This window comes from Carlito syrichta, unplaced genomic scaffold (genome assembly GCF_000164805.1).
Source record: "Carlito syrichta isolate Samal-C Ts95f unplaced genomic scaffold, Tarsius_syrichta-2.0.1 Scaffold58783, whole genome shotgun sequence".
Lineage (NCBI taxonomy): Eukaryota > Metazoa > Chordata > Mammalia > Primates > Tarsiidae > Carlito > Carlito syrichta.
The window spans coordinates 330,824-354,003 of NW_007002879.1; the positions used below are offsets into that span (position 1 = coordinate 330,824).

At 34.8% G+C, this 23,180-nt stretch overlaps 1 protein-coding gene across 1 annotated transcript in view; it reads left to right on the forward strand.

The window, feature by feature from the left end:
* LOC103251561 (dystrophin-like) overlaps window positions 1-23,180 on the forward strand; it is a gene marked incomplete at both ends in the record, with an annotated part of 504,158 nt that overhangs the window by 269,015 nt on the left and 211,963 nt on the right. The window contains one exon of the mRNA XM_008050158.1: window positions 19,510-19,721. Within this exon, the coding sequence (XP_008048349.1) occupies window positions 19,510-19,721 (212 nt within the window). The remainder of the gene's footprint in view (window positions 1-19,509; window positions 19,722-23,180) is intronic.

Genomic DNA, 23,180 nt, shown 5'->3' on the forward strand with positions numbered 1-23,180 from the left:
TGTAAAGAAAGAAGTGAGCCCACTTTGTTTTTAAGATATAATTTGCATTTTCTGTACTCATCAAATAAAAGTTTGAGCTAGGTATAGATTTAAAATATAATGTGTGTTAAGGGAGAAGAAATGCTTTTTTATTCTACATGATTTTAAAAGTATTTATATTCTAACGAATGCATCAGGCTTTGATGTGCAAATTTATAGTGATGAATGAGTTTTATTGTATGCATTGCATGCTGGTGACATGGTAATAAATCTGTGGTGCTAGAAGTGTAATGGTACGCTTTAGCTCCGCTTTAATGAACTCTTGCTGAAAGCTTTTGAGTTGGTAGTACTTAATTTGCTACATTTGGCACTTAATTAGTTGATGACTAGGCTGCTGGACAGATGAATTGCCCAATGATATGTTGAGTCTGTATCACATCTAGATAGTTTCTGTTCTGTGACTTGTGACCTAGAATTATTAAACTGGAATATTATTGCATAGCTATACATCAAGCATTTCCCCCAATTTAGGTTTCTATCTTAACCAATAGCCCTTCTAAAAGTGATTCATTTAATGATCAGATACTATCACATTTCAACATTCACCCATTTGTTAAATTAATAAGACAACTTGCATGTTTCATGGTGACTGGGAGTTGATGTTTTCTCTTAACTTAAGACACTCCAATCAGTGATAAAAAACACAGTCCCTTTTTTCCTTAACTCATCTTTCAGTATGGGAAACAATACATACTTTCCTGTATTTTATTCCCAAAACAGGAGAATCAGCTTTATTTAAACTCATTTTCTCTATTAGAATATTCAGCATACTTTTAAGGAGTTAATCTGGTCTTTGACAGTGTGTTGATTAAGAAATTAAGAGATCTGCCTGAATTCCATTTCCAACTTCCCTCTATACACATTGGGTGTGACTTTGAGCAAAATGTTTTGCCACTTCCGCTCTTATAAATTCTTTTCAGTATCTTTTAAGTGTCCATATTTCACAGATGGTATTTTTTTCTTCACTGAAAAGTGGTGTTAGTGACTTTGAAAACTGCTTAAATAATATGCTGCTTTGTGTTTGCTGTGAGAGAACATTTTATCTAACATTCTATTCTGAAAAATTTCAAATACACAGAAAGCTGAAACAGTTGTATAGCAAATGCTCGTGAACTCACCATCTAGATTCTGTGTATCATTTCACCTCGTTTCTCTGCCCACCAACCTTTATTATGTAAGTTGGTGATGTCCATTCCTTTCACCCCTAAAGTCTTCAGCATGCATATCACTAACCAGAACTCAATATTTATTCACATTTCTTTTGTTTGTTTTTTTGTGTATTATGCAATGAGTTTTGATGAATGGGTCTTCCTATGTGACACATGCCTCTATCGAGATGCCTCTATCAATATATATATATATAATCAACCCAGTAAGGAAAGAACATTTTGTTCTAGGTTGACTTGACTTTAACTGACTGAATGTATGACCATAAGATTGCCAAGCTGTGATAGGCGTGGTGGCTCATGCCTATAATCCCAGCACTTTGGGAGGCCAAGGTGAGAGGATTGCCTGAGCCCACGGGTTTGAAACCAGTCTGGGCAATTTGGTGAGACCTCATCTCTACAATAAATCCCTCTTCCCAAAAATTAGCCGGGTGTGGTAGTGTGTGCCTGTAGTTCCAGATACTTGGAAAGTTGAGACGGAAGGATCAAATTAAAAAAACAGATTGTCCACCTGAAATATACCAAAGATCCATTCATGGTAATGATATTGATATGCTATTTGTTCATTTAGGCACTGAGCTGGCTGAGTTCTTCACAATAATCATATAAGGTCAGTTTTCAACTTTGACAGCAGCATCAGGAAGCATATATTTCACAGACTGTCAGAAATGGAAAAAAAACTACAGGAATCATCCAGTCTTTCCCCCTTTATTTCATGACTCAGGATTTAAGAAACCCCAGAAAAGTTCAATTTTTTTGTAAATAGCAAGTGCATGATTGCCTTCTTCACCCCTATAATTGAGGGCTGCCTAGGGGCTAGGTACTGCTCAGTGCCCTGTGTCCATTATTTCCTTTCATCTTTACAGATTATTCATCTTTTTATTAGTATTTCCATATTACAGAGGAGTAAACTGATTGTGAAAATGGCACTGTATTATTGAACTTTTCCATGTTCCAAACAAACCTTAAGTGTTAGACTAATATGATACAAATTTTAATATTGTCCTTTGTTCTGCCTGTGTCTTCCATGAATGTAACTGAAATGCTTGGCTGTGCATTCTAGGTTTTCAGGATTTAAAAAAAAAGCAGACACTCAACTCTGTTGTAGTGGCTAGTGTGCTGATAATTCCTCTTTCTTTTTAATTTTTAGATCTGTTACATCTCAGATATTTTATTCTGTATTTGTACAACAATCACATTCCTCCTCTCCTGTTTTTAAATGAGGCAAATGTCCATTTACACTAGCTACATGGTTAGCACATTTGCGTCTTCGTCTTCTTAGTGGGATTGAGTCGAGACTTCTTTTCTGCAGAGCTTAACTACACATAGGTCTGTCACAGAACCATATTCCCTATAATTTGTGTTATTATTATTTTGACTTTCCTCAGTTCCCTATATGTCTTTGAATGTCAAATAGTGAGATATGCTCATATTATTCTAGGCATAGCTGCATCCTAACTTTGTACAAGAGTACAATGATGGTGGTTTCTTCGTTCTCAGTTTTCTTCTTGATCGTGCCTAACATTTTCTGACTATTTTAGCCTTAGAGAACAGTCCGTTTTGATATCCACATTTTTCCCCATTCCAAAAATCGTTCAGAAATCATTGGCTTAACTGCAGTTGTGATTATTTTCTAAATATATACTTTTTATTTAGATTAAGGGGGTACACATGAGTGATCATTTTTTTTACAGTTTCCCACAATTAAATATATCTGTCACTCTTCACCCACTCAAATGACCTCAAAAGGTTTACCTGGAATTTAAGTCTTCCAACTTAGTATTTTTTTTCTTACCTGGAACTCTTGTGTACTCTGTGGAGTCAATGAGATACAAAATATGCACTTCCTAGCAGATCTGAATGTTTGTTGACAACTCTAACCCATTGTTTAAGCAATAACACCTTGCATTAATATGATCATTTATGTTTTTACTCATTACTGAATGTTATCTTCACAACCATTAATTGCGCAGTTGTCATTATTTTAGTTTTGCAGTTGTGGAAACTGAACTTGTGGCAAATCAACGTTTCCATAATAAATCAATTATTTCATCCCAAATCCTGAGTTATAACCCTAAGACTAACTGCTGGCCAAGATTGTTTTCTAAAAATCCATCACACTATTTTCTAATTCTTGGGCTGTACCTTTAGTACAGAAATTGCAACAGAGCTGTTCTTTGTTCTGTACCAATGTATATTCAAAAAGGTAATCATTTCTTTTTTTGTAAGTAACATTTCTCCCTAGGAGAGATGTTATGGAAATTTATATCAGTCAAGAATGTATATTGATAATCAAACATAGCTGGTTTAAAAACTTGAAGTGAAAGATTGGTTAGTACTCAATCAACTGAACTGTTTCTTTCTCTGCAATATTGTGGTTCTCCACATGATTGCTGAGTTTTCAATTTGACACTCCTGGAGATTCGTAAATCAGGACACATGCTGGGTCTCAGTCTGTCATCCTGAGTCTTAGCATTGGTTATTTATTTCCCTTTATTATCTAGCATCTATTTACTGCACAAATCAGTTGAGAAGCTTTCCATGATGGACCTCTGTGAGAAGAAATGCGTACATTTGGGTAGCTCTTCAATTACAAACAAGCACAGATTGTCTGGGTTTATGTGCATATATTTTATTGTTATTTCACTTTTGCATGTCAGATGAATCTGGTGTAAATGTAAATCTAACAGTATGGGCTCTAGTGACCAAGTACATGGCTATAATATATCTTTAGTATATCAATCTCCTGGGTGAAGTGTTGCAAGTATGATGAAATTCTGTAGTTTGAATTGTTGCCCAATTATGGACAATTACCAGGTCTATATGATGTCAAACTATCACACTGACCCAGTTCCAAGACAATAGCTTTACTTTAATGATTTTCAGAGTTCATATTTTCTTTCATTCTTGGACTAAGTGTAATACACGTAAAACTTTAAAAATTTTTCCTTTGCATGTTTCTATTGGATCTACTCTTGAGACTACTATATCAATCCATTGTAATTCTTTGGATTTTTAAAAAATTAAATGACACAGTAGCTGCTTGATTAGTCTATACATGCTGATTTTTTTTCTGTGAGTGTAGTCCAATTCATTGTCCAATAAATATGGAGTGTGCCAAAAAAATGTGTACACATGTTAAGAAGAAAAAAAACTGTATTAAAATTTTAATACTTAATAAGATGAATACAAGTCACGTTTGACTTCTGCAATTACAAGAGGTGCTCAAAGTGGTTAATGTCAGCATCCAGACACTTCTGATTATGACACACATCTCTTAGCATCACTTAAAATGTGCATACATTTTTTGGCACCCCTGATATTTCTGAAATGTTCTTTATCAAATGAATCTACAGCCTAAATTGTATTGTGTCCATAGCAAAACCATTGCATCTTTTATTACTCATAGCAGGCAAACTAACACATATTTTACAGGTTATACAACTTTGGAAAAAGATGAATTATCCAAAGTTACATGCAAAATACATTACAAGTTTTTTTAAATTTTTAATTGACAAATAATTGTATATGTTTATGGGTTACAAAGTGTTCTTTTAATATATGTGCATTGAACAAATCAGGGTAATTTGCATTTTAATCACTTCAAATGTTTATCATTTTTGCAGTTAGAAAACTTAAAATTCTCTCTTTTTTGCTATTTTGAAATATACTATATGTAGTTATTAGCTATCATCACTGTGCAGTAGAACACCAAAATTATTTCTTCTATTTGGCTGAAACTTTGTACCTATTGACCAATGTCTCCTCTTTTTCAATCCATCTCATTCCCCAGCCTCTGGTAACAACCAAAATACGATTTATTTCTATGAGCATGACTTCTTTAGATTCCACATATAAATGAGATTACACAATATTTTCCCAGCTTTCTTCACTTAACATAATGTCCTCCAGGTTCATCAGTGTTGTCCTAAATGACAGAATTTTCTGTTTTTGTAAGACTGAATAATATTCCATTGTGTATATATACTACATTGTTAAATTCATTAATCTGTAAGTGGACATTTCAATTGTTTCTAAATCTTGGCTATTGTGAATAATGCTGCAATGTTCATTTTTACTGTTTTGTATATAGATATCCAGATACTGCAGAAATCTCTTTGACATACTGATTTCAGTTCCTTCGAGAATAAACACAGAAGCAGGATTGCTGGATTATATGGTAGTTCTATTTTTAATTTTGGTTTCTGTTTGTTTGCTTTTTAGTAGAGAGAGACAGGGTCTTGCTATGTTGTCCAGGCTAGTTTCAGACTCCTGATCTCAAGCAGTCATACCACTCTGACCTCCCAAAGGATTACAGACATGAGCTACCGCACCAGGAACTATTTTTGGTTTTTGATGACCATTAGTATTGTTTTCCATAGTGAATGTACTAACTTACAATACCACCAGCAGTGTATAAGAGTTATCTTTTCTTCACATTTTTGTCAACAATTGTTATCTTTCATCTTTTTGATAATAGTCAATCTAACATGTGTGAGGTGATATCTCATTGCGGTTTGAATTTGCATTTTTCTGATGATAACATTAAAACCGGAATTTATTTATTAAAAACTGCGTATTTATTCTCATATATTTAAACATCAATCACCTTCAAAGTACTCTCTGTTTGATGCACTATAATTATTGAGATGCTTTTTTCACTGCTCAAAACAGCTTTTGAACTTATCAATTTTGATGTCTTTTGGTGCTTTTCTGCTGTTTTTTATTTCACCTCTTCCACTTCAGCAAAATGCTTCCCTTTGAGGACTTTTTCATCTGGGAAAAAAAAGTCTTTTGGGGCAAGATCGGGTGAATAGGGAGGGTGGGGCACAGAAGTCATGCCGATTTTGGTCACAAACTGCTGGAAACACAGTGTAGAATGGTCAGGTACACTCGTAAATCACCCATTATGACATGGGCAAACATGTTGAAAGACTCTCCAAAATTAAAAAAAAAAAATCACTAAAGCCAAATGCAGCCTCTCACAACAATGGTAGCTGGTACACTAATGCTGATCGATTCCTAGAACACTTACCTAGTGGCTAAGCCTGTACTACAAGGGACCCACCCTCCAAAAGATAATTCCATTTTGGGGGGGTCCACCTCCTATATTTCTGTTGGTCTTTTGTAAGTCTCCTTTTGATAAATGTCTATTCAAGTCATTTGCCTATTTTTAATAAGAGTTTTTTTTTTTTTTAATAGTTTGAGTCCCTTGTATATTTTGGATATTAGGTCCTTATTCAATGTATGCTTTGCAATTTTTTTCGCCCAGTATGTAGGTTATCTCTTTACTCAATGAATTATTTCCTTTGCTGTGCAGAAACTTTTAAAATTGTTTTAGGTCCATTCATTTATTTGTGTTTTCATTGCCTGTGCTTTTGGGGTCATATCCAAGAAATCACTGCCTAGACCAATGTTATGGATCTTTCCCTTATTTTTTTTTTAGTTTTGTAGAAGACTTATGAAGACTTATGAAGTCTTAATGTCTAAACCTTTAATTCATTTTGAGTTGATTCTTGTATACAGGGTATGATAGGGTTTCACGTTTAATCTTCTGACTGTGGATATCCAGTTCCCAGCAGCATTTATTGAAGAGACTTTCTTTTCCCCATTGTGTGTTCTTGGCACCTTTGCTGAAAATTATTTGACCGCAGATATATGGGTTTATTTCAGGGCTCTCTCTCCTATTCCACTGGTTTGTTTTTATGTAGGTACCATGACATTTTGATTATTATAACATTGTAAAATATATTTTGAAATTTGGTAGTGTGATATCTTCAGCTTTGTCCTTTTTGGTCTAGATTGCTTTGGCTATTCAGGGTGTTGTATGCAATTTTTTTTTTTTTAGTTGGAGTCTCACTCTGTCACCCAGACTGGAGTGCAGTGGCATGCTCCCGGCCACCACAGCCTTGACCTGCTGGGCTCAGGTGATCCTTCCACCTCAGCTTTCCAAGTGGCCAGAACTACAGGCACACACTACCACACTCAGCTAATTTTTTGATTTATTGTAGAGACAAGGTCTCATCATGTTGCCCAGGCTGGTCTCGAACCCACAGACTCAGGCAATCCTCTCGTCTTGGCCTCCCAAAGTGTTGGGATTTTAGGCTTGAGCCACCGCATCCAGCCTGTTGTATGCAAATTTTAATGCAAATACAAATTTTATTTTTTTTAATATTTTTTAAAGAATGATATTGGAATTTTGGTAGGAATCGCATTGAATCTGTAGATCACTTTAAGCACTACGGACATTTTGACAATACTTATTTTTCCACTTAATGAACAAGAAAATGTTTTCATTAATTTATGTCATCTTCAGTTTCTTTAATCACTGTTTTATACTTTCAGTATACCTATCTTTCACTTTCTTGACTAAATCCACTTCTAAGTATTTTTATGCTCTTGCAAATGTGATTGTTTCCTCAATTTCTTTTTCAGACTGCTTTTAGTGTATAGAAATGCTATTGATTTTCTAAATTAATTATTTATTGTGCAATCTTACTGAATTTGTTTATCAGTTTGAACAGTTTGTTGTGGAGTCTACAGGATTTTCTATATGTAAAATCACATAGTCAGAAAACAGATAATTTCATTTCATCCATTTCTATTTGAATGGCTTTTATTTCTTTTGCCTAATTTCTCTGGCTAGAACTTCTGGTACTATGTTGAAAAAATGGTAAGAGTGAACATCTTTGCCTTGTTCCTGATCTTAAAAGAAAAGGCTACAACTTTTCACTGTAGTGTATGATTTTAGTTGTGGGCTTGTTATTTATGACCTTTATTACATTGAGAAACATTTCTTCATACCTAATTTGTTAAAAGTTTTTATCATAAAAGGATGTTGAATTTTGACAAATGCTTTTTCTGCAACTATTGAGGTGATCATATGGTCTTTTCTTTTATTCTGTTAATTTAGTGAGTCACATTTATTGATATTTATTTATTTATTTATTTACTTATCTTTAGAGTTGGGATCTCACTCTGTTGCTTAGTCTGGAATGCAGTGATGTAATCATAGCTCACGGCAGCCTCGAATTCCTGGACTCAAGCCATTCTTCTGCATCAGGCTCTCAAGTAGCTGACACTACAGCCATGAACCATCTTGCCAAACTAATTTTCTAATTATTTTAGAGACAAGGTCTTGCTATGTTGCCAAGGCTGGTTGTGAACTCCTGGCCTCAAGCAATCTTCCCACTTTGGCTTTTCAAAGTGTTAAGACTACAGGTGTGAGCCATCACACCCAGACAATTTGCATCTATTGAACCAATCTTACATTCCAGGAATAAATCGCACTTGAGCATAGTGAATGATCCTTTTAATATACTGTTGATTATGGTTTGCTAGTGTTTTGTAGATAATTTTTATGTCTATATTTATCAGGGATATTGGCCTGTAGTTTTATTTTCTTGTAGTGTCTTTGCCTGGTAATGCTGTTTTTTAATTGTTCTTTTGTTTTTAAATACATTTGTAAGTATTTACTCCTTCTCAGTTATTTATAAGAGTTTAAGGAAAGTTGGTGTTAGTTCTCTAAATGTTTAGAAAATTCAGTCATAAAGCCATCTGATCCTGGAATTTTCTTTGATGTGAAACTTTTAAATACTAATTCAGTCTCCTTATTTGTTATTTGTTGGTTCATATTTTTAGTTTTTCATGATTCATAGTCTTCATAGGTTATATGTTTCTTGGAATATATTCATTTCTTCTAGGTTGTCCAATTTATTCATGTATAATTGTTCATAGTAGTCTCTTATGATCCTTTATATTTCTCTTTACTTTTTTCTTTGATCTCGTAGTTGTTCAGGACCATATTGATTCATTTCTACATATTTGTTAATTGTCTATAATTCTTCATGGTATTGATTTCTGATTTTATACCATTGTGGTAGGAAAAAATATTTGACCTCATTTTGATTTTCTTATAATTTGTTAAGGCTTGTGTGACCTGACATATGATTTATCCTGAAGATTGTTCCCTGTGCACTTGAGAAGAATGTGTATTTTGTTGCTATTGGGTGGAATATTCTGTATATGTCTGTTTGGTCAATTTGTTCTAAAGTATAGTTCAAATCCAAAGTTTTCTTACTCATCTTCTGTTTATTGTCGAAAGTGGAGTATTGGAGCCTCCTACTATTATTGTGCTGTAGTCTGTTTTCCTTCAGATCTCTTAATGTTTGCTTTATATTTTTAGATACACTGATGTTGGGTGCAAAATATATTTAGAATTGTTATGTCTTCTTAATGAATTGACCCATTTATTAATAGGTAATGATTTTCTTTGTCTCGTTTTACAGTTTTTTACCTAAAGACTATTTTATCTGAAGTGAGTATAACTACCCCAACTCTTTGGTTCTAATTTGCGTGATATTCATTTTTTCATCATTTCATTCTCAGTCTGACTGTCCTTTAACATGAAAAAAGTCTCTGGTAGGTAGGCAGTGCACAGTTTATTTTTTGTGTTTTTTTTTTATCCATTCAACAACTCTATGCTTTTTGATGGAATAATTTTTTATATTCAAAGTAATTATTGATAGGAAAGGACTTACTAATGCCTTTTTGTTAATTGTTTTCTGGTTGTTTTATAGTTCATTTGTTCCTTTCTCATTGCTTTCTTCTTTTATGACTTGATGACTTTTTATAATGATATGTGTTGGATTTTTTTCTTTTTACCATTTGTGTATCTATCATAAGCTTTTGCTTTGTAGTTACTCTGAAGCTTACATAAAGCATCTTATCTTATAAAAGGCTACTTTAAGCTGATAACAACTTAACTTTGATTGCACATACAAATTCTATACTTTTACTTCCTCACTTTCTAGCTTTTTCATTTCTGACATTACAACTTACTTTTTAAAAATAATTTGTATTCCTTAACAAATTATTGTAGTTTTAGTTATTTTTACAGTTTTTCCTTTTAACCTTTATACTAGAGATGTAATTGATTTATCAACTGCCATTACAATATTAGAGTGTTTTTGATTTGACAATTTGACTTTTACCAGTGAATTTTATACTTTCACATATTTTTATGTTACTAATTAACAGCCTCTTCTTTCAACTTGAAGAACTCGCTTTAGCATCTCTTGTAAGGCAGGTCTCTTGTTATGACCTCTCAGCTTTTGCCTCTCTGAGAAAAAAAAAAAAATATATATATATATATATATATATTTGTATTGCAGTCTCACTCTTGTCACCCAGGCTGGAGTACAGCAGCACACTCCTCACACTCATGGCCACCACGGCCTTGACCTGCTGGGCTTAGGCGATCCTTCTGACCTCAGCCTTCCAAGTAGCTGGAACTACAGATGCACACCACCACTTCTGGCTAGTTTTTGTGATTTATTGTAGAGAAGAGGTCTCACAAAGTGCCCAAGCTGGTCTTGAATCTGTGGGCTCAGGAAATCCTTTCACCTTGGCTTCCCAAAGTGCTGGCATTATAAGATGAGCAACCACCCCAGGCCCGGGAAACATTGTATCACCACCTTCAGTTTTGGAGGACCGAGTTGATGGGCATAGTATGTTTTGTTGATAATCTTTTTTCTTTTGGAATTTTGAATATATCATTCCTCTCCTTTCTGACCTGCAAGATATTTTCTGAAAAATCCACTGATAAGCTCATATGTATATAACAATTTACTTTTCTCTTGCTGGTTCTAAAATTATCTCTTTGTTTTTAACTTTTGACAATGTGGTTATGATGTTTCTCAATGTGGGTCTTTTGAGATGTATCTTATTGGTTATTGAGCGTCATTTACGCTTCCTGGATCTTTATTTCCTTTCCTGGGCTTGGGTAGTTTTCTGCCATTATATTTTTGGGGATAAATGTTTGTTGTCCCTTTCACTATCTATTATCTTTCAGGTACATTAATAATGTGTATGTTGTTATACATTGTGGTGTCACATAAGTCTCTTAAACTATCCTCACTCTTTTTTATTCTTTTTGTTTTTTGCTTCTCAGATTGTATGGTTTTCAGTGCCTTGTCTTTGAAGTCACTGATCCTTTCTTCTGCTTGATTTAGTCTGCTATTTAACCTGTGTTAATTTTTTTTAGTTCAGTTTGTAGTATTCTTCAACTCTATGAGTTCTGTTCAATTTACTTTTATACTTTCTTTTTGCTGAAATTGTCAGTTTTTTCTTGCATTGCTTTTCTGATTTCAGTGAGCGTCTTTATACCATTGTTTTGAATTCCCTACCAGATAAATCATATATCTCCACTTCACTCAGGTCAGTTTCTGATTTTTTCTTAATTTTAAATATATTCCTCTGTGTCTTCATTTTCCTTGACTTTATGTATTAGTTTCTGCACATTAGGTACGATATCTACTTCTCCCAGTTTTGTCAGACTGACCTTGTGTAGGTGAATGATTTTATCAATCGGTCCAGCCAGAGACTTTATGATACCTCTCAAATATTTGTGTTTGTCAACACTTCTGTCTCTGTTTTTGGTGCCCCTATGGAGCTTTAGATGTGTCATATCCTGTCTGTACCCGAGGACCCGTAAAGTAGGAGCCAGATTCTCTAGTTGTTGCTAGAATTGTTGGGGTATTGGATGTGTGTTCCAATTTCTTCTTTCTTCACAGCAAAGCTAAGGACAGACATTTTTCTCCCACATTCTCTTCACTAAGCCAAGGAGAGAATCTATGGTAAATGCCTGTACTCATATGCTGGTTGCATTTTGATTCTGGGAATATAGCTGCTGGAAGACAGCTCACTGTATGTCTACTTCTTTGTTTTCTGTAGTCTAGGACCACTCAGGGATGCAAACCCTATTTATTCTTAGAGTTAGGTCATAAAAAGACAGCCCCCTTGATGAAGCTATAGAGTTGTGTTAAATAAATATATTTGACAAATTGACTATTTAGAAAAATCTTATGGTAAATAAATCATTTTATAAAGAAAATAATCTCTTCATAATTTCTGCTCTGCAAAATGTCTTCTCAAATATGGTTGGTACTTTCACAAAGGGCCATACTTCTGCTGTCTTTTTAGTATTCATCTAATTGTACTTATTTTAATAATAATAAAATATTTTATTTTTATTATTATTCTTAGGAACTCAATATGTTTTTACATTTTAAAATGTTTATAAAAAGATTCTTATCCAATATATAGAGGGTAATTTTTTAAAAATCTTACTTAGTGTATGATTTGATTAAAAGGACAGGTTGAGACAAAAGACTTGCCAACAGATTCTCTCTACCTACAGGTATTTTAACAATGTTTGAGAGAGACCATTGTTTAGTTTTGGGTCACAAGACTCTCTATCCTCATCCATATCTTTTAATTTATAGGTTTTATATCAGACAAGGATATTCTCTTAGTTAACATGTTATTGAAGATGTTGCATCCAAAAAAAATATGGCTCATGCAAAGGTATTAAATAAAAAAAGGGAATCCCAGAAAACATTTGTTTGCCTGGAATAGAGATCATGAGCAGAAAAGTGAGAGGAAAATAAAGAGGAAAATGAGAAAGACATGAACCACTGTTCAAATTATATAAAACTGACATGCAACAAGGAAATAATTATTGCTTTTGAAGAAGAAAGACACAAGATGCTGGCAATGGTTAACTAAGAAAGTGGCATTTTACATTATTCTAAAGAGAAAGTATGAATAACTGAAATAGTCTACATGTATAATTCATTTCGTAGACATCTACTGAAGGTATTCCAAATGTTAAGCACTAGTTTGTCTAATAAGAATTTTTTTAAATGAATGAAATACTAACTCTGGCTAGGTTTCTTCAGAAGCAGACCTTGAAACAATGATTAACTAAGAAAATATTTTATTTTTAAAGTGATTTCAGGAAGTACCAGTAGGGGAGTGGGACAGTGATGTAGGGAGAGAAAAAAGTCAATAGCTGAGCCAATTATTGAGCAAGTTATTGCTGTGGGCAACAGGTTCAAGTCTGTTGAAGGAACTCTGAGTAATAGTGAGAAACACACATCACAGTTGTCACCCACAAGGGGGTAAGGGCAAGGAACTTGAGGTAATTATTTCAACTAGCATCCATCATTAACTAAATATCACCCTTGGTGCATAAAAATCACCCGCACTTCTGGCCAAAACAATGATTGGGCTAAGGAAAATCCCTCAGACTTGAAGTCAGACACTTGTGCTAAGACCCTGCTGACCTATACGTGAATGGTGAATGCCAAGAGCACTGACAGCATGGATGGAGCACTGACAACATGTGCTATAGATTTTGTCCTTGACCTTAAAGTGTTCATCGTCTAGAGTGGGAGGCAGAAATGTAAAAATGTAATTTATGATAGCAAACAGTAACAGTTTTAAAAGATTAACAAAGAATTATAGAAGTATCAAAGTAAAAAAAAAATGACTGCACATAGGAAAGCAAGAAAAGTCTTTATATGTAATGATGATATTTGAGTGGATGGTTAGTTATCCAAGATATACTTAAAAGGGAAAAAAGAATAGAATATATTTTAAACCATGGATATAACAGGCGATTCTACCCTGTATATGAATGTCCTGGCATAATTTGGTCTCTCTATATCTCTTTTTTGGAATGTCCATTTCACCTATGTATTCATCATATGAAGAAATTGAATAAAAACAGGCAAAGATATGGTGACAAAAATACCTTCCTTTCCATAAGGTTCACAGAACTGTCTTATCTAAATCAGGGATCTTCAATCCCTGGGGCCAAGTACCTCTGATCCATGGCCTAGAAGGAACCAGGCCACACAGCAGGAGGTGAGTGGCGGGTGGGTGAGAGAAGCTTCATCTGTATTTACAGCCACTCACCATTGCTTGCATTATTGCCTGAGCTCCACTTCCTGTCACGTCAGTAGTGGCATTAGATTCTCATAGAAGTGCGAACTCTGTTGTGAACCGCACATGCAAGGGATCTAGCGATCTTTATAAGACTCTAATGTCTGATGATCTGAGATGAAAATGAGGTAGTGATGCTAGTTCTGGGGAGTGGCTGCAAATACAGATTATCATTAGCAGAGAGGTTTGACTGCACAGAGACCATAATAAATCAATTGCTTGCAGACTCATATCAAAATAATAATTTTATAACAACCATTATTTCATTATATATCACAATGTAATAATATTGTAAATAAAGTACACAATAAATGTAATGCACTTGAATCATCATGAAGCTATCCTACCCCTTCCCACCCTGGTCCATGGAAAAACTGTCTTCCATGGAACTGGTCCCTGATGCCAAAAAGTTTGGGAACTGCTGATCTAAAGACCATGACATTTTCGGTAAGCTTTGGGACATTGCTAGTTTTTATGTAGGAACTCCTCCAAGGTGAAATAAGCATGAAGTTTATTTATTCAGATACCCTTGTTAAAGCTGTTTTAACATAGTCAGTGTCCTTTTTTAAACTTTTCTATTTGAAAGACATTCCCATTTACAATTCCTCTGATTCTTGCACAGTTCCTTTGAGGCTTTTGTTTTCATCAAAAGAGTTTGTCCCTCTACATAACTTAGAACTTTTATGATGTAGTAATGTAAAATACAATTCAAAGTAGCTTATACTAACTCAGAAGAAATGTGTCCATCAGTGTCACTAAACAATTGAGGAGTAGGTGAAGCTTGATTCAGGAATTAAAATAGTGTAATGAGAGTCTAGTTTTTCTTCTCCATTTCATGGCTCTGCTCCCTAATGTTGTTTCCACTTAATTTACCTTAATTGTTCTAAGAAGAATGTCATAATATTACAGGGATGTATGCTTTTTCATTCATCTTAAACTGGAAGCAGTGAGTATTCTTTTTTTTTTTTAAAGAACTGTGAACAAAAAATTCTAGAGTTGCTTCATTGGCTCTTATTGGCCTTACTTGGACATAAATCCACCCTTGAATGGACCACTGAAGCCAGGGAGATGAGTTAAAACTAATCAGGCATCAGTCACAGAGCTAGGGAAATTCTACTGTGTGGAAACCACACAAATGGGAGACAGAGGCAGTTAATGAATGTTCAGTATACTCACCTTCTCAGGGTCTCTTCTTCCATCTGGCATCTCCTTACCTTTTTACCATTCCCCCACCAAAACCTCTCTTCTTACTCAAGTTTTCCATATATTGTAAAAAAAAAAAAAAAAAGCCTTTCCTTGACCCCAAACCCTCCTCTACCCCTTCTTATAAAGAACTACTGATAGATAGTCTACAATAATATTTCTACCACCCCACTGGAATCATTTTCTTTATGGTCTATGGACAATTTCATGTGGCCAAAGTCAGTGGATACTTTTGGCATGAGTTTCAGTGGTCTGACCCCTTGGGTCCAAGTATTGGCTGTAGCTGTCACTATCCGTATGACCTTGGCCAATTTTTTAACACAGTTTTTATTTCCTCATCTGTCAAATGAGGATAATGGCAATAATACAAAAACATGAAGAATATACTTGTCTCATTGGATTATCATGACGATTAAATGAATTAATACATGTAAAGTACTTAAAACTGTGCTTCAAATAGAGTCAGTATTCAAATATATGTCAGTCAAAATTTTTATTATCTCTTGTGACACCTATGACATTTCAAAATATTAACTATTTTCTAGGAAAGTACACTATCCTGATAGTAGTCCTGTCTCCTCAGCCTTTATCGTAGTGGCTCTTTGTTGTACTCATTCTTTATATGTTACATTTTCCATGACTCCGTCCCCAAACCTCTGATTGACTCAACCTATATGCCATACTAATGAGAATGTGTTTACATTTGTGGCTTCAATTTTTACTTCTTTGTAATGACTGCCAACCCCAGATTTCTGTCTCTTTCAAAATACATAGCTATGCTATAGATCCTTCAATCCAATTGACTAAAGTGATCGTTTTATGTGTATGACCCTCAAAACTTTTCACTGAATAAGTTCAAGACTGAACTAATTTTCTTCCCTATGCTCATCCTGTATTCTTTGGGTAGATAGGGAACAATACCACTATCTAACAGGCACCCAAACCAGAATTCAGGGAATCTATCTTAAACTCCTCTGTTTTTCCAATATTTGGTATAATGCCTGATATCTAGAGGATGATAAAGAAAATGGTGACTGGCTGTCTAGATGAAGGATAGGGATGCATGGAGGGGTAGATGGATTGTTAAGGGAGTCTGTAACCTACATATATATTTAGTTAAGTATTGTATATTGTTAATGTACAGTTGAAAGTCAAGGGTAAAAAGCATACCCTCAGTAGGTTGCACACATGAATGAACTATTATAACTTGCTGCATTACACACATATGACCACTTTTGACTGACAACCTTCTATTGTTGTGATTGAACAAGCATTCAAATGGTATGTTTGTCTGAAATAATAGTTCAGGCTATAAAAATTCTCTCCTTTTTCCACAATTAAAAAAAAAAACACCTTCTCACATAATAGAAAGAACTACTTTGTTTTTAATATCTAGAGATAACTATTTAAAAATATATACTCTTTCTAACCTATTGAAATAAACTATAGGGTGTACAAAATATTTACTCGGATGAATCTAAACAGCTTGCCATGTTTATGTGAGAACCACTAGGCATTCTTTAAAAATGCTAGCATAGTGAAATGTTACTAATTAAGGCTAATTGAAGAAAAGGCAAAGAGACCATTTTTAAGGAAAGTCAATTTTATTATTTTCAAATATATATAGTATATAACAATAGGCTACATGAAAGAAGTGTCAAGTATATATAATGAAGTAACCTACTATAAATTGAAAAATAGTTTGTAACTGGAATATCAATCATTTCTATGACCATTGAAAGTTAGTTTCAGAACACTTAAAGACATTTTTGTTTATATTTTAAACAGCTTTCTTGTATTAGCATTTACACTATTAATTTTATAAACCAAAGTTTAAATAAAAGGCTAATCAACAGCTCTAAAGCTTCAACTGTAATAGGTGTTCCACTACTCAGTTGAGCAACAACAATGAAACAAGATTAGAGAAAGAGTTAACTGAAATTGGGATATAATATATTCACTTGTTTTACAATGTATCACAGACACCCAAACAGAAATCAATCCAATAAAAGAATTAGTCTGTAATGAGTGCCACTTATTTTACTTATTCTTGGGACTAGATTTTTTTTAGTGGGGATCTCAGTCTACAGCCCAGACTGTAGTATAGTGGCATGAGGATGGTTAAGCAGATTCTCAATCTCCTGAACTCAAGCTATTCTTCTGCCTCAGCCTCCTGAGTAGCTGAGACTACAGGCACGTGCCACCACACTCAGCTAATTTGTTTTTGTAGAGATGAAATCCCATTATGTTGTCCAAGCTGATCTCAAACCCCTGGGCTCAAGTGAGTCTCCCAACTCAGCCTCCCAACATGCTGGGATTACAGGCATTAGCCAGCGTGCCCGGCTAGGAACCACATTCTTGATTTCATGTCACAATCATTAGTTTGTGGAGTCTATCTAGTCCTGATGATTATTTACAAAATATCTGAAGCACTCCTTTAACTCATAACTTCTCACTACTTTATGGAGGCCACAGGGTTGATTAAAAAGCACTTCACTTGCATAATAAAATAAGAAACATACTTTTACAGTACTGTGCTGTAAACTTTTGCTTTGTCCATCTATAGCCAATCTTTGCCATTCTCTCCCATGCTCCTCATTCTGGAAGGCTGACCCGTGTCATCATCAGGCTCCCATGCTTTCTGGTTTCCAGTTGATTTAGGCACTGAAGTGCCATAGTAGAAAATTGAAGAAATGGTGTAAAATGAGGTCAGGATGTTTATTCTCCTAATTCCTTCCCCATGAGGTTGCCACAGGCTGACTGTGTCCCTTGATAAAAGGTTACTGCTTTTCTCAAGGTGGTTTCTCATTACGATTCTCTGCTTCTGGCTACTTCTCCCTAGCCTCATTCCTTGGGCCTAGATGTAGTAACAGTTCCACTACTGCAAGTTTCCTGTATTATCTGTGATGGTTTTCTTAATCCTGATTATGTTGTGATTTGTTCCTTTATAGATAAATCTCTAAAATTATCCAGACAAGATCACAGAGGAACATGTATGTCAAGCTAAGATATTCCAGAAGACAGTGGAGAGACATTGAAGTTTTTAAAATGAGGGAGTGGGGGATCAGACCTACATAAATTATTAATCTTTGTACAGGGTAGAATTTACACTATATACAGAGACTGCAGGCAAGAAGATGATAGACAGTCTCTTGCAGACATGAAGGCCAAAAATAATAGAGCTTTGAAGTGGCAATAGAAAGAAGGAAGAAGTTGAATATGAGATAAATTTTTAACTAATTATATATGGTGTTGGGTGAAATTTAGGGAAGAATCTAGAATGTTGGTCAAGTTTTAAGAGATAAAAGTGAATGGTGGTTTTATTGCTTGTTTAGACACTTTCCATTTCATGAAACCAACTTAAAGAAATTGTTCAGAAAAAATAGTGTAGTTCTGTTTATTGTTAATATTATAAAATGAAGAATTTCAGAATAGAATCTATGTAGCATCTCCATATTAGATGCATAATTATATCAAAAATAGCCTCAATAGAGCCAGTCTTATAATCTGTACCCAGCATAAATTCTTAGATATTGATAAAAGAAGTTTCTAGTATACCTATCTACTTTTGGCTTCCCTCAGATGAAAACCCTTGAAAACGATTTTGAGAGCAAATGGTTCATTTAGGAGGCAAATAAATCAATAGAAGAGTGGGAAATTGAGACAGGTAAGGAAGGCAGGCAATAGAGGATGGTGCATTATCAAGCAAGCTACTGTTGAGGACCACTGGGGCTTTATCTCATTGGGGAAAATTTGGGACACTTATAAAACACATGCCTCAAAGCAAAGGAGCTAGAATATCCATACCCCAATTTCTACCATTAGTCATTGCTTACAGACCGTATCTAGGGAGTGGCAGAGAGGAGTCAATTCCCTCGAGTATTTAACCTGCCATTTAGATGGCAAAGCAAACTCTTGTGGCTACAGAAAGCCTTCAGGCAATGAAATACCAATACTGGCACTGGAAATCAGGCTGCAGAGCACTTAAGTGGTAAGAATGAAGGGATTTGTGCACTCTGCTATAGTATAATAACCTTTTAGCAGATTAATCATACTTGGTTCATACGGATCAAGAGTTAAAAATCTTACATGTATGCCGATGTTCTATGTCACTTTCATGAAGATAATTTAGCAGAAACTAATGTTTGCCATAAAAAGCAAGAAATCCTATTGTTTATCACCCTAGACATAACACAATTAACAATTTTTTAATGGGCAATATAAATGTAAAATAATGTTTAGATGTTAAATATAAAATGCCTTCTCCAGACTAGCATTTACTACTATATGTTCATTTTTCCTTTTATTCCAGTTGAAAGAATTCAGAATCAGTGGGATGAAGTCCAGGAACACCTTCAGAACCGGAGGCAACAGTTGAATGAAATGTTAAAGGATTCAACACAATGGCTGGAAGCTAAGGAGGAAGCTGAGCAAGTCTTAGGACAGGCCAGAGCCAAGCTTGAGTTATGGAAGGAGGGACCCTACACAATGGATGCGATCCAAAAGAAAATCACAGAAACCAAGGTTAGTATCAAAGACATCTTCTTAAACAAAACACTGGTTATATGGAAAAAATTATACCATGGATTGAAATTTAATAGTTTTGCTCATGCCTGTAATTCCAGCATGTTGGGAGGTCGAGGCAGAAGTGTTGCTTGAGCCCAGGACTTGAAGACCAGTCTAAGCAACATAGCAAAACCTCATCTCTACAAAAAAATCAAAAAATTATCCAGACATGGTGGCATGTACCTGTAGTCCCAGACACTTAGGAGACTGAGGCAGAAGGATTGCCTGAGCCCAGGAGGGTGAGGTGACAGTGAGCCCTGAGCATGCCTCTACACTCCAGCCTGGGTGACAGAGTGAGACCCCTAACTCAAAAAAAATTAATCATGTTTAATGTAAATTTATTAAAGGAAATTAATATTTAAACCAAAGTGAATAGTAGACTTTTGAGTCAAGGTAAAGATTAGAGGAAAATTGATGACCATTATCAATCATAAAATTATTTTTAATAATCTGGATATAGTGGGCTGGTTTTTATATTGCACCATCTTTTAAGATCACTTGAAAGTTGATATACATACCTATAGAGTAGCATTATGTCAAACATTTGGGCTTAATTCCTTCTTGGGAAAAGTAACAGATCTTCTCTTTCTTACCTTCTCTGAAGGCCCTGAATCAAGAAGTAATAGGGTGGGTATAAGAATCAGGCAGGAATAAGAAGTACTCTCGCTTTCTCCTCCTATTATCTGCCTTCCAGTCTAACTCATTTTTCTCTTCTTTCTCTTCCTTGTCTTTTTGCTCCTTTGCTATACCATAACTTAATAAAATATATGTCTGCTTAATAGTCTAGAATTTCTCAGGATAAAATAAGAAACAGGAAATAAAATTTGCTTAATAACTATGTTTTAGTAAACACCATGCATTTAATATTTTCAAACCTAGTATGTATGGGTCAGTTTGGAAAGACTTTAAATGCTATACAATGATTACTCTTTAGGGGATATTAAGCAGAGAAGTAACGTGGTAAGAAGTTGATCAGATTAAGCACTTGATCAAAACCCTCTGCGGGTTTCTTTTTTATCTGATAGAAAAGGCCTTTTGTAAATAAGTACCTAAGTCTCAAATTGATTATACCATCTAAGAAGAAAGCCATATTGTTTTTCTAGATGAAATTCTAAATTATTAAGATCATACTGTGCTATAAGCTATAGTAAGAAATTAACTCTGAAATCTCAATAACCTAATACAATAAAGACGAATTTCTTGGTGATAGCACAGTCCAATGGAGATTGACAAGCCCTTCTTAGGAGCTCTTCCCCAAATGGTCACTTGGGAATCCAGGCTTTTCCAATTTTGTGGCACTATCATTTTAAACACATGGCTGCCCAAGGCTATTACAGGAAAGGAAGAGAGCATGCAGTCAGTCAATCCATGGGATTTTATGGCCAGACCTGGAAATTATGTATATCACTTCCACCACATCTCATGGAAGAGAACTTGTTCCCAGTTAATTTCAGAAAGAGTAAATAGAATTAGTGAACTCTTAATCCTTCTCTATCATAACCACTTTAACAATGGACCTGAGGCTGGCACAGTGGCTCAAACCTGTAATCTCATGACTTTGGGAGACTGAGGCAAGAGGATTGCCTGAGCCCACAGGTTCGAGAACAGCCTGTGCAACCTGGCGAGACCTCATCTCTACAGTACAAATCAAAAAAAAATTAGCCGGGCATGGTAGCACGTGCCTATAGTTACAGCTACTCAGAAGGCTGAGGCAGAAGGATTGCCTGAGCCTAGCAGGTTGAGGATGTGGTGGCCTTGAGCATGCCACTGCACTCCAGTCTGGATGACAGAGTGAGACTCCAACTCAAAAAAACAAAAACAAAAACAATGAACCTGAGCTGCAATAGGGGCAAGATTTTCATCTAAATGACAAGAGTATTAGAAAGCCATCTAGGATTTTACAGTCTTTTTATTAGCTATGTTGGAGGTAAAAATCTAGTTAGATAAAAATTCTTTCATAAGATACACGTTACCACTAATAATTTTTTCAATGGATAAGTTTAGGCGAATTTGGAATTTCTAATTATCTTTTTCCTAATTTATCGTCTAACTATGTAAGCTATGGAATCCATGTGGTTATTATTAAAGGCTTTGGTCATATTCATAATGTACTTGGCATTTCCTCACCATAAACTTAGGATACCATAAATCTAACAGATTATAAAGCAAAGTGGTTAACTGGTAAGGTATTAGCAGAAAAAGGAATTTGGACTGGATCCTTCAGTTAAATGAGAAGGAGGAGAGATGAGAGGCATGTACTGATAAATTTGATTAGGGCAAGAGGACTCTGGAAGTTGGCAAACAAGAAATAAATTTAACTTAAAAGTATCCTAAAGTGATGACAAGAATGATTAGAATTTAATAGCTCATAGAAGAGCAAGGAGCTTTAAATAAGAGGCAAGACTATCTGCGAAGGAAATATGAAAAAAGAAAACAAAACAATTGCGTTGTCAAAACACACATAGTGTTTTAAACACATAAAATAAAAATAGAATTGTATTATAATTGCTGCCATTATCAAATTTTCAAATTAAAACATACTTTTGAATGTTCAGCCAAAAACTACATCATGAAAATGACTCAGCCATTATCTATAGAAGCTGATATTTTTGTTTGTGTTTTATGTCTAGGAATTTGATTATATATATTTTGGCACATTCAGTGTAAGTTTCTAATTTAGATAAGTATGACCAAAGTTGTACTTTTTTCACCTGATTCCTGAGTGATGTTTGCTTAAACTAAAGTAATACTAATGTTAATAGTAACTAACATTTAGGGAGTACTTGCTATTGTCAAAAACTATGCTAGTCACTTTACATATATTGGTTTATTTCATTGTCTCAAAAACCCCTCTTTGGAAAGTAATCTGGGCAACCCCTTTGGGTCCCCTCCCTCTATAGGAGCTTTCCTGTCCTTTCAAATCCTGCTTAAAAAAAAAAAAAAGTAAAGTAATCTCTTTGTTCCTAATTTGCAGGTAAGAAAACTGGGGTCTAGAGAAGTTCAATAATTTATTTTAAAAATAATAAAATCATGATGTGAATGTGTAGCAATTCCTCTTGTAGATGACCTCACAGATTTACTCTTTTCCACCATGAAGATCTGAAAGAGATCCATGCAGTTATTAATTGTCAAATAAAATTAAATTTTTTTACTGATAAGCTAACAGGTAGAAAAAGAAAGCTATAAAATAGTATACTGGAGAAAACTTTTCATATTATGTTCTACTATGAAAAACTAAAAAGGTAATTGTAAGCCAGGCTCGGTGGCTCAGCCTGTAATCCCATACCTTTGGGAGGCTGAGGTGAGTAGATTGCCTGAGCCCACGGGTTCAAGACCCGCCTGGGCAGCGAGACCTCATCTCTACAATAAATCAAAAAATCAGCCAGGCATGGTAGTGCGCACCTATAGTTCCGGCTA